A 12,735-nucleotide genomic window follows, 5' to 3' on the forward strand; every position below is an offset into this window, starting at 1 on the left:
ATTTGGTGGGCAAAACCCTTTCTGAATTAGCAAAAGGCCAGAAAGAAAAACACCATTTAAAGTAAGTCACTGACTCATGCATTATCCATCCAAGCTGAACTAATTAGGTAAAGACACAAGTTGGTGGAAGTCAATATCTTTTGCTGGAGCCACTTCAGTGGATTAAACAGACAAGCATTTGAGCTCTCTCTCGGGTCAGGAAGAATATCTGCATAGTTCAGGAGCCTGACAATCCTAAAAGAAGTAAGTCCAACATAAGACATAACCTCACCCACATTGTCTTGCTAATATTCCAGGAACAACACACGTACAACACCAATGCCACTAACTAACCAACCAAAGAGCTTTTAAGTGCAATGAATGAAGAATGTCACAATGCTTATTCACTGGCAGCAGGAATTTAGAGAATTGTGCTTGGATTTAAATTACAGAGAAAAAAAGTTTGTGAATCTGAACTAGTTTGGCCGATCTTAATTCAGCCTCAGAGGTGCACCAAACCTCACACACCACAAGTTTCATTCATCTAAGCAACGAAATGACAGTGAGAGAAACCAGATGGGGTACACAGCATTGTGGAATGTGGGCCACACTGGCTGTGTGGAAGGATCTAACTACTCTCTGCCACTTGGTCAAAACCACTTTGATTTGGAGTAGAGATAACATAAATCAAACTGTATTCTATGGAGAGGTGGTAGCCAATGAGGGTTCATTGGAACATACAGTACATGGAAGCACACACACAACTTTTAGCCAGATTTGGATTAAGGTTTATCCAAAAAACCAGTCAACTTTCTTCCTCTGAGTTACCCAAGCACCATAAAATGTAACTGCAACAATTCGATACGTGGGTACCTCTTTGCTTGTACTGCTTGGTGGAGGCTGTGACGCTAAATTCAGAAGCTCTTTATTCTTTTGTTTGTGGTCATGCTGAAGAGACAGCAACTGGGTCTGATCTTTGGGCAGAGTTCGATGCAACTTCTTATTGGGTTGTACTTCTTCCACCTTTTTCTAAAAACAAGCAGACATTAATGTCAACTCACAAGGCCAAGGCCGGACAGGATTTATGGGATTAAGTGTATCTACTCTGAGTTACTGCAAATTATTCACAATGTACACATTAGCAAGTTTAAGTACAACACGATATATATGTCTGCACAAGAAGCTATTTGGCACACTTACGTCCCTCTCTGCCGTGGGGAATTCCAGTCCCAAAGTGCCATACATCAGGACTGTGGTACATGTTGCACCAGATAGAGGCAAGTCCGGGGCACTCTTGAGGCTCAGAGTCCCAGCTGAAACTCAGCTAGGGGTGGGACCTCACAGTGATTTTCTCTCTTAGCTGTTTACTGGGTGTGCACATACTGGCTCAATGCCACTTTTGACGTTCTCATGGGTCCAAAGCCAAAGTTGCCCTGGTTACTGGCCTCTCTAGGTTCCCACATATAAATGCACTTTTCAGGAGATGATATGGCTGTCTCATGTTTATGAGTATAGGGTTCAAGGCTGCAACAGGCTGTAACACAGGGATGGGAACTTGGTTGTGCCACAGGAATCGAAGTTCCCACTCTTGCTCGCTGAGGCCTGCTGGTTTGTTACAAGATAATTAACATTTTTCTTTTTTAAACATTCCAACTGATATTCAAAAAGAGAGGGGGCATGTGAGCTGAATTTCTGCAGGGTGCCGAACACTCTTAACTCTCCCTTTGAAAATGGCTGGAATCCTGGCTCTTACAAAGTCTTGTATAAACCCTAACTTCCTGCATTTGCATTTAAAGGAAGCATAAACTAAAATAATAACAAAAAGGACCCTCTGCCAGTTCCAAACTGTTTTCTTAATATTTTGACTGGTGCATTTCTAATCCTCTCTTATAACTTTTCCAAAAGCCAGAGGCTTTAATCTTCATCGTTTTGAGAGATTCCATACGTTCAGTTCAATATAAAAGTCAGACACCTGTTAAAACACAGTGAAAACACTGTGACCAAAATCCTAGACTTGGCTTCTTTTACAAGAGCTAATCAGGTAAAAGATCTCCACTTCGACTTCATTTTGTGAGGGAGAGAGTTGGGACTGATTATATTCAGAAGGAAAATAAAGGAGCTGGGGAGTTACATTAAAGGTGGGATGATGTTTGTGGGAGGAATATAGGACAAACATTTTTCTAGTATTTTAAGCTGTCTGGTATACAAGTTCACTAATTTATTCTGAAAGTGGGGGAATTCTGGACCTTCCTGGGCCTTGGTTTCTAATAGGCCAAGACGAACTATAAGATAGAGGATATATGCCTCAGGACCACCTCATGTTTACATTGCTGCTCAGAGGGATCAGCTGGATTTGCATTGTGTTCCAGTTCCATCACTGTCTATTTATTCTACTTCTCATATCACAGATCTGAAGCTTTTGGGCTGTCCTCCTATGTTATGTGTGAAGACTTGTAAATTTTATGACTTTTACTGGGAAACCTAAACCCATGTAAATTGAATCTGATCTAAATCTAGAGCAAACACATATAAAGAAAGGGATATATCTGCCTGCTCATGTAGCACATGGAAGCTGAAAAGCTGCCCCAGTGAGGTGGATATGTCCTCTTATGTAGAAAGATCCCCAGATGTACACCAGATTCAGCATTTACCTCCCTCTCTTGGCCTTTCCCAGCATGAAGAACATGTAAGAGCTGGGGATAGGAGGGTGCTGTGCGTGTACAGTCTCTATGAGGCTGTTCTTACGCATTTTCCAGATGCACCAGGGTAAAGCAGGCCTTAACACACAAGCAGAAGAAGAACAGGTCAGCGAGGAAGTGCTATAAGTAAGGCACAGTATAGAAAGAAAGTACAACACTTTGGGAGAAGAGATCTTGCATTGTTAGCAGAATGGAGACAACTCAATCCTGTACAAATACGGGGGGGGGGGCAGAATTGCAAGGGTCTGTGAAGCTGAAAAAAGAACCAGTAAAAAAAAAAAAGAAAAAAAAAAAAAAGGAAACAAAGGCTTTTGATATAGTCCTTGACTTATCGGAATGAGATTCCATTCACAAATTTACAAAGAGTTCAGCCACAGAATTCAGGAGCCACGATTTATATATGTAAGCCCTAAAGTTATACCTGCTTCTTTTCTGATTTCTTCTGTCCGTCCACTTTACACACCTCCTCGTTCACAATTCTCTTGTCACCTTCACACTTTTCATCTCTCAGCTGAACTGCCTTAAACTCTGGCCAATGCTGCTCACATTCTTGCTGCTTTCGGAGCTCTTGTTCTCTCTTCTGATGCTGAATAAATGCCAGGGAATAACACTGCTCTTTTAAAATGTTACATCTTCACTTAAAGATTATGAATAAGAGGTGCCATTAGCTATAAACTTTTATTCGTAATTATGAGCTGTTTCCAACACAGAAGGCTGAAAGGTGCTATGAATCAGTGGGGCCAGGGCCAGGGACGCTTATGTATTCCAATGAAACCCAACAGATGTTGATGGCTGTATTTGCTACTAAAATAAACATAAAGCTTCTGGAATTAAATCTTGGCCCCACAGAAGTCAATAGGAGTTTTGCCAATGGCAGCTCTCCCATTAACAGTAATGGGAGCAGAATTTAACCACTGCTGTCTGGTCAACAAGCCTGAGGGTTCACATTCTTTATTTCAACACATGGCAGTTTGATAGGGATGAGTTAATCTGGAGTGCCTAGATTTTGTTGGAACAGCCCAGTGTTTCACCAGCATCAGCAGGGGGCTTCTCGCCTCTCCTATAATGGGCCAGAGGCTCATGAAAAGATAGAGTTCTGATTTAGCGAGAACAGGGGTGCTGATGGGGGAAGGGAGGAGAGGCAAAGAGGCCAACTGCCCTGTGGCCTGGTGATTTAAAGGGGCCTGAAGTGCTTGACCACCTTTGCAGCTTCTGTGGTAGTGGTGGTGGCTAGAGCCACGGGCCCCTTTGAACTGCTGATGGAACTCTAGGCCGGGCATTCTCGATGGCTCTGAGAAGGGCTGTCCCTACTGAGAGGCAAAACATGCAGCCACGGAGGGCACCGCATGGCCACAAATTTCATGGTGCCTTATGCAACCACATGCTGCCTATGGGCTCCAGCTGCCTGACCTAGCCCCTGGCCTGACTCCACACCAGTCTAGCCACGCCGGCCCCATCCTCTGGCCACTCCCCCTGCCACTCAGTGCTGGTCTGACTGCTCCTCACCCCACCCCACAGGGCTCTACGCCCAGTCCCCACTCACAGGCAGTGGCAAGTAGCCCTCACAGGCTGGAGGACTGAACAGGGGGCAGCCATATGGCGGGCGGCTGGAAGGAAGTAGTGCTTTCCCTTTACAAGTGTTGCTTGTCTCCAGCCAGCTGTCTGTGCTTCCTTCCCCTCACAGCTTCAGCCACCCTGCCCCCCTCCCTCCCAGCACCAGTAGGGCCCCAGCACTAGTAGGGATGCCCTGGCTCTGAGAGCTGGGGGTGAGGAGGGTTCACTGCAATCTAGGCAGTGCTAAGACCTGGCTCTCCTGGCCCTACCCCTTCTGGGGGGCACACGGCCACTCCCTCACACACCTTGCCTCAGGGCTTATGCCTGAGAGACCCCCTGGCTACGCAGTGCAGAAAATCAGAGCCGAGAAGGTAGCAACCCTATCACAGGTATCAGCCGATTGGGCTCACAAGTATGGACTTGAATTTGGACTATGCACAAGGCAATGGAATAAGAATCCCACTTCTGTTTTGCCTACCTATTCCTGAAGTCCACCCACACTGAGATAAGTAGAGTCACACATCTATTTCCCACCGCACCTGGGCGGGAAGTTAGCAGGAAATGGGTAGAAGCTTTTCAAAAAAGCTGATTCATCTCAGTGGTCAGAAACCATACATTTCTACCAGGCTTAAAGATTCCATACCAGGTGGTGATGAGAATTTTATATGTCTCCTTTTTCTTTCAAATCCTATGCCTGAAATAGGCCTATTTTCATTTGTCACTGATTGCTACACATGGATTACAAATATAAGCCACTCCCTACATCCTCCAGCCTCTTCCGTTGCTCTTTTTGCTGCTCAATTCGTTTCTGTCGCTCCGCTAGCAGCTGCTTTTTGTATTTCTCTTGGTCCTTTAGTGGTGGCTGCTGTCGGTGAGGGTCAGATCGATTTTTGTTTTCTTGTTGCAGCCTCAGAAATTCACGACGGAGCGTTGATTCACCAGGGAGATTAACTATGGAGCTGAAACAAAAGAAGTTTCTCTCAGACTCACCATAACACCAGCGAGGCAGTGCAAGTAGAAAACATCACCAGGAAATTGCCTGCTGCCTTTGCTGACAAATGTAAATGTGCCACTAAATCTGTACAGAATCACTCTCCATATGCTGTCCACACGTCACTATTTACAACACTAAAGAATCCAGATGGAAGTGGATTATCTGCTTCTTTGTGTGAGACATTCTCTCCTTGTTGCTGGGGAATTATGAACATATATTACAGGACACTTGCAACTCAACCTTTAGATAAAATAGCTTTGAGACAATTATTGCTTACTGGGTTCCACGCAGGATTAAAGGGTTAGAATATGGTAAGCAATCTAAACTGAGGAGAAATGCTTTTGATGGAATGAGGAGAGATGCCTTCGACAGAATGCTTTGGTTAGTCCAATTTTACACACAGCTAATAAAATTAACCTTGGTTCTCCTTCATCTTCATCCAGCTCATCATCTTCTCCCTCACTCCCAGTGTAGTCATACTCAGTTTCTTCTAAAAATGAAAACAATACAAACTCAGATAAAGAGCATGTTACCTCTGGATACTAACCTAAGTAATTGTCCCACAAAGTGGCACCAAATGCCTTTAGGGTCAGAACCCACTGAACCCAATGAGAAGCTTGTTTTCACTTCAGTGGACTTTGCATCAGAAAGGGACATCTTCAGCTGGTCATTACCTGGGCCTTTCTGAAAGGAGCAGCTCAGTGGTGGGCAACCTGAGGCCCAATGACCACATGTGGCTCTTTGGGATTCTGTGTGTGGCCCATGAGACATTTTGTTTACTGCTGCCCACGCAGAGGGTTGCCAGATTCTGCTGGTTTTAGTTGGCAAAGTTTTTTTCAGTTACCACTGTTATAAAAGTGACACGCACTTAACGCAGGGCCATGTGAAGTGAGATGCACATTGAGTGCACAGAACTTTGTGAGAACCATATGCTCCCACTGCATCAAATCAAAGCACCATGGTTCAGTCAGCACATCCTAAAAATTCTAGATAGGCAAGCACAGTTTGCAAAACTACCCTATCCCCAGAGATCATCTAAGTGTACGATGGTCCAGCAATCCACAGAGATGAAGGAGGGCCACGTCTGCAGCCCACTCACTAGCCTAGGTTGCTCCTCACTGGAGTAAATAGTTCAGGAAATTGTAGATGGGCTAAGTGATTGAATGTTAGATCATCCATTCAAACAGATAAGCCAATGGGGGGAAGAGAAACTCTATTGAAGTAAGAAAAATTGCAGTTTGAGGAGTGTTTGTTTGTGTGGCTGATGCAGAGAAGACAGACAAAAATGATTGATCCTCAGCAGCTTGAATGAATCCAGTAAAGACCCAGGCCATCTCATAGTCAGCACATAGATATGTAAATAGAAAGGAAATGTTTAATTAGAGGCAATCATGTTATGTTTATTTTTGGAACTGGTATGGAACTTTCTCAGGCTGGTTGATTTTTTTTCTCCTGTACTCTGTAACTTCTAAATTGGATCCCAGGGAAGTAAATCTCTGTGCTCTAATAGTAATAATCTTTCATTGTTTTAATTACATCTAGCAACTAAGTACGATTATTTACTTTCTTGGTATTTTCCCATCATTCATATTGTGAATAAATTACCTTTTTAAGGCTATGATTCTGATTCCTGTGTCCTAGAGAGCATCTGTGTGAATAATTGTCTACAGCAAGGTCGGCTATTGGATTACAGCTCTTCTTTTCTAAGATATCTCCCAAGGAAAGGGGGAATCTTGGGGGGAGATATCCAAGTGTGTCTTCCTGAGTTTTAAGGAGGGCTATATCACTTGGTGGTGGCAGCAAGATATTTTTGCAGGCGCCCACTTTCTGCACTTGGAGTGTCAGAGTGGGGAAGCAGCCCTGACAATTACCATTAGCTTTTTTGCAAGTGGTGAATGAGTCACCTTTAAATCAGTTGTTTTCCTACTCCAGTTTACTACTGTTCAAGTGTTTTGAGATCCACAGATGACAGGTGCTACAGCATGCTCAATCAGTAAATTACATCTTGAAACAATAGTTTCATTTCAGATACAAAAATCTCATTGTGTCAAACCAATACTTAGACTTTATACAGCATTTTTAATTTTCACTATACTTTACAAATATGCTCTAATGTACAACTAATCTTCACGTTGCCCTTGGGAGGTGTAATATACACAGATGGAGAAAGAGAGGGAGAGATACCGAGTGCCACTAGACCATGGGTCGCTGCATAACTAATATTGTGTAACATACGGTCATTTATCCAAGAATCAATCATTCATTCCAAAATGGAGTCCTTCCTAAATTTTGGTTTAGGGAACATCATCCCACAGTGCATTGCCCTCATTCCCCTCCTGTGGTAAGTAAATGCCCACTTTCTTCAGAGTGCAAGAAGGAAAAGTAGGGAATCCCAGGCAAAGGAAAACCAAATATGCGGCTTCGGAAGGGGTAGTACACTAGGCAGAGGACTATCATACTGCTGTGGGATCACACAGGTGTCTGTGTCATCTCAACTAGCCCTCCAGCCACTTTAACCCTACACCCTTGAATCCAGAAACATTCTCCCCTGAAAATATAACAGGAACAGAGCACAGCTTGAAGAAAAAGAAGGATAGTAAAGTTGAGGAAAGTGCAAACCATAACAACTAAAGCCAACTTCTTCAGGCAGGGGAAAGGAGACAATTTGTGGTGCAGGATTTCTGGCTTCCCACTTCATTACACAGATGTGTCCAACACAGTGGATGGAGCTTGCCAAATTTCCACATGCTGCCTGCCAGGGGTGTTGAGGGGTGGGTGGGGGAGTAGGCTGAACAGCCAGTTGAAAGGGCCCCTTCAGCAGGCAGTTGTAGTGGGGGGCCACCCTACAAGGGGTGTCATGGGGATGCCGGATAGCACAAGCTGTGATCTGCAGCAATGGCAAGCCCCCACAAATCTTTGCAGCGGAGGGAGACCTCTCCCCAGCAACCGCCAGCCCACGAAAATCCTTGCTCTGGGGGGGAGACTTCCCTACGGCAACAGCCAGCATGTGAAAATCTTTCCCACCTTTGGAGCCCTCACTGCATGCAAGCCAAGACATGGTGCTGTCTGGCAGCATGGTCTGCACTGCCCCACAGGCATGTGCTTTTATTGGGTCAGGGGCTAACCACATGATGTGGTTGGGTGCAAGACAGACCCCGACTGCATGGTGCCTGTGAGGATGGGGGTGTCTGGCCCTGTACCAATGTGAACCGCAGAGAAGTTTCTCTGCTTTTCATACAAGCATGACCCCCCCCACAGCCTAGCTACCATGGGATTTCTGGTGCCAAATTCAAATTTGTGGGCTTCCCGTTACCTAATTCCTTCACACCTAGAGAGCAGCGGAGATGGAAGCAGCCAGAGCGGACAACCACAGTGCATTGTGGGATATACGAGACACCTCTGGAGGCTAATAAAGTCGATTTAAAGCCATGGCATTTTCCACACTAGACTTAATTCAAATGTTTAAATTAGAATTTGATGCTACATCCAGTAGCTTTTGACGGTGTTATAATATCGACCTTAGCACTCCCTAAAATCGACAGATGGTAGTTACAATGAAGACAGTGACACTGTGAAATCCAGCTAACTGCCTTAAAATCGACTTTATCATGTAGTGTAGACACAGCCTTAAAAAATCCACATGTTTACCTGGTGATTTCATGGGACACTCACCGAGCGCCAGAGAAGTCACTAACCAGACTCTCACGGTCTTCAAAGGGGACCGAATTTCACTGTCTGCACAGAGCTGCACTGCCTGCCATAAGGCTGGGTGCAAGATGAGGGCCTGTGTTTGCATTATTTGCAACCTTACCTTTCTCTCCTTTTTTTTTCCTGGTCCTATCCAGGTGGTCTTTCAACATGATGCGCACTTGCCGTTCGTTCTGCATGTCTCGAATAAAGGAATGCTTAAGCAAAGTTTCAGTAGATGGACGATGCAAGTAGTTTTTAACGAGGCAACTTTCCACAAAATTAAGAAATTTCTTGGACCTGTGTGGAAAAGCAACAACAAAATGAAAACAAAATCAGATGACAAAAATTCCATTTCAATTTACACACCACCTTTCACCCTGCAGGATCCCCAGGAGCTGTATTTGCAAAGTTTGCTTTGGCTAGCACTAAAGCACAGCCTTGTCTGGGGAAAATATAACAGCAGTTTTATTAGTATATCACATCACAACATGCAAGTTTAGGACAAGAGAGCAAGGAAGAATTCTGTTTTATGACACATTACTTTGAATTTACAGCAGTTTAACTGAGGGGAGAATTTCTCCCTCTGTTTCAAGTTGAAAAAACAGAGGAAATTTCAGTAAGTAAACACCTAAACTGAATTTTGGCTGTAACAATTGGACTATCACCACTACTTTTATAAAAAAGTCCCATAGGCTCCTTGGAGACCATGCGTAGCAAAACCCACTATTTTAGGTTTTATCTGAAAGACAAAAGAATTCTCCCTAAGCCTGCGCTAGGGAATGTGTTCCTTACTGGATCTGTTTTAAGGATCTATTCCTTATCTGGAGACAGTGCCACCTACTGGCACAGCAACACAACTTCCTGCAGTATCCTGGATTTTATTTGGCAGTCTCCTGACCAATACAGATCCAAGCAACCCCATATAGTTCATGTCTACATTGGAATTTCAGCCACTAGTGAAAGCTGCTAGCATCCATATAGCTTACACCAATGCAGAACAATTGGGACTGGTGCAGGTTAGCTGGATTTCAAATTGGGGTCATCTGCTCCAATGCAGATTATGCACCCCCAAAATGATTTGAGTCTGCACTCAGAACGCACATCAGCCGCAGAGAGGATTAGATCAGTAGCAGAAATACCAGCGGAGACAAGACCACATATTTTAAGATTTGATAAGAGCACAGCCTCTGAGCTTCAGGCATCAAAAACCCACAGAAGCCTGAGGCTCCTAAAATATATTAAAAAAAAATCTTTACCATTTTCTGGATTTCAGTTTTGGGGGAGGGTTTCGTGGAATGAGAAACAGAGCTCTCATGGGATGCATATCACACAGGGCTGCAAAGGAAAACACAAGCTATTACAGAGTCCACTAAAGCAGTGCCAACTGTCTCCTGCATTTTGATCCCTTTGACATATTCAGAGTGAGGTGGCTGTGTGGAATGGCTGTTTCTGATACAACAACTACCAGCCCTTTAAAATCCTTCCTGTTCTAAAGGATGGAAGCATCCTTCACAAGAGAGCAGTACGTTTATACTAGGGAAAGTGAGTCAATTGCAGATATGCAATTCTAGCTATAGCGATTGCATAGCTAGAATTGATGTATCTACAACCAACTTACCTGACTGCTCTCCCTGAACGTCAATGAGGGAGTTCCTCCGGTTAACCTCGCGTGAGGAGTACAGGGGTTGATGCCGACCCAAGAGGTCGATTTTGCACATCCCAGATGAGTGAAATCAAACCCTGGAAGATCAACCTGCTCAGGTTCGATCTTCTGGGCTAGGGTAGACATAGCCACAGAATTCAGCGAAAGGAAGGACTTATTATCATGATTAATACAGTCCTTCTTACCTTTAAAGTTCTACATCTCGGTTTAATATAAAGGCCAAAGAAAGTTTGACTGGATTATAAAACAAGCTTATCTTCATAGAATATAAATAAAAGGACATTTACACCTTATTGTGAAAGTCAAACTCTGGAATAAAGTGTTCACCTGTTTTAATATGCTTCGTTTACAGGGGAGATAAACAATAAGCTGGATATTTACAAACTTCCTAGGTCTAGCGGCATATGGAAAAGAGAAGGAAGAGGAAAAAGGCTAAATTGCCCTATTGGGGCTGGATGTATGACTCAGAACACATTTTGGCTACATGGTATTTGAGGACTCTGCACCCATTTATTAGCCCTATCTGTGCTTCCTAAAACAGATCCCATCACTGTGTTGGATATGCTTTTTTTTCCCCTCCAGACACCCACTCTGGTTTTTATTGGAGAAAGCTACCAGTGAAAACAACATTAACAAGTAAACCCCCTCCACTTCCCTTAAAACTCTCAGATGCACTTCGTTTAATATTCCCAATGTGTCAGGTTTGATGAATGTGGAGCAGAAAGGCTGGTGGAGGGTTTCCCTTTCAAAATGCTGCTGCAGGCTGAATGGCCCCAAAGGGAACATTAGGTCTGATAATCTCAGTTCAAAGGGTGTAAATCAGGAATAACCCTACAGCTCCATCTACATTATGAGCGAGAGGCATAACTCCTCTGCTCAGGTACATGGGCTCATGCTAGTGCCAACAGAGCTGGTGACAGCATAAATAGCAGTGGAAGGGCAACAGCAGCAGAGTACGGCTTACCAGGGCCAAGTACAACCCTGCCTAACTTGGGCGGGTATACAGTCAGCATGGCTAAGCCATACCTTGGCTGCTGTTAATCGTCTGACTGCAGCTGCACTGCTATTGAAATTCATTCTAGCTTGAGGAGAGCTACTGCAAGTACACACACATGAGCAGGGGAATAGCAACCCCTGGTCATGTCAGTGTAGTCTACTGGAGGCAATGGAATCACACCTGCATAGAATGGGCTCTATTGTCTCATTATTTCTTTGTGGTTGGACATCTGCCCATCCGTATGCACCTGTCGTCTCTTGTCTTATACTTGGATCATGAGCTCTTTGGGGCAGAGGCCATCTTTTTGTTCTGTGCTTGTACAGCACCTAACACAACAGAGCCCTGGTCCATGGCTGGGGCTCTTACATACTACTTCAGTAGAAACAGTAGCTACTTTATTGGTCCCTTCCTAAAATGTGCCTACTAAAACCAGCCAAGGTGTAAATATAATCAACACACACAACTGCAATGAGGAAATATGGGGCGGAGTGAGCAAGTTTGTCACATTAGAAACACCCTCCAAGACCCACAAGCCTGAAGACAGGTCTAGCTAGACTGCAGCCCATAGCTAAGCAGTTGCACTCAAAACCACCTTGCAGATGAACCCTGCCTGACTTATATCCTGAATGCTTGATAAGCACAGCCCAGGCACTCTCTCGCATAGGGTAGGCCCCAGGCCACAAAGAGGGTCACCTCTGGCATGCAATCACCATACACCCCTATTGTGTCTTCACACCCTTATGCCGCAGAAGATCTCACCTGCCTTGCATGCCTGGGCACGCTCCTACCCTATTGCACAAGGGTAACTTGCAAAAGGTGGCAGGTCTACAGCAGCGCTAGGTACAAGGAGTCTTCAGCTGTATCTTCTATCAGGAGTATCTGACTTTTGTAGATAAGAGTCAAAAGAAAATGTCAGGCCAGAAGCATGACAACAGGCTACCGTGGGGCCAGGCGGCTGTACGAGAGCATCTGGAGGAGCAAGACAATTGCAGGAGAGGGCAGATGATGGAAGCTGATCAGAACTGACTGAAACGTGGCTGGCGTGTTTTTGCGGTTCTACTGGGGGCAGGATTTCACTCCACAGCTCTTGAGAATGGCTGGGCGGGATGGGGGAATAGTGTAATCTCTGTGAAACTCAGGAGTGGTTAAGGCACTGACC

General features: G+C 44.6%; 1 protein-coding gene and 1 long non-coding RNA gene across 4 annotated transcripts in view; one reads left to right on the forward strand and one right to left on the reverse strand.

Annotated features, from left to right (window-relative positions):
- LOC142020229 (uncharacterized) overlaps positions 1 to 12,735 on the forward strand; it is a 91,719-nt gene that overhangs the window by 72,292 nt on the left and 6,692 nt on the right. The gene's annotated exons all lie outside the window — the stretch shown is intronic.
- NRK (Nik related kinase) overlaps positions 1 to 12,735 on the reverse strand; it is a 137,357-nt gene that overhangs the window by 59,018 nt on the left and 65,604 nt on the right. For all 3 annotated transcript variants that reach the window (XM_075007906.1, XM_075007905.1, XM_075007907.1), the window contains 6 exons: positions 10,173 to 10,251; positions 9,038 to 9,213; positions 5,644 to 5,716; positions 4,996 to 5,191; positions 3,100 to 3,264; positions 853 to 1,008 (listed from right to left, as the gene is read on the reverse strand). In XM_075007906.1, the coding sequence (XP_074864007.1) occupies positions 853 to 1,008; positions 3,100 to 3,264; positions 4,996 to 5,191; positions 5,644 to 5,716; positions 9,038 to 9,213; positions 10,173 to 10,251 (845 nt within the window). The remainder of the gene's footprint in view (positions 1 to 852; positions 1,009 to 3,099; positions 3,265 to 4,995; positions 5,192 to 5,643; positions 5,717 to 9,037; positions 9,214 to 10,172; positions 10,252 to 12,735) is intronic.

This window comes from Carettochelys insculpta, chromosome 13 (assembly GCF_033958435.1).
Source record: "Carettochelys insculpta isolate YL-2023 chromosome 13, ASM3395843v1, whole genome shotgun sequence".
Classification (NCBI taxonomy): domain Eukaryota; kingdom Metazoa; phylum Chordata; order Testudines; family Carettochelyidae; genus Carettochelys; species Carettochelys insculpta.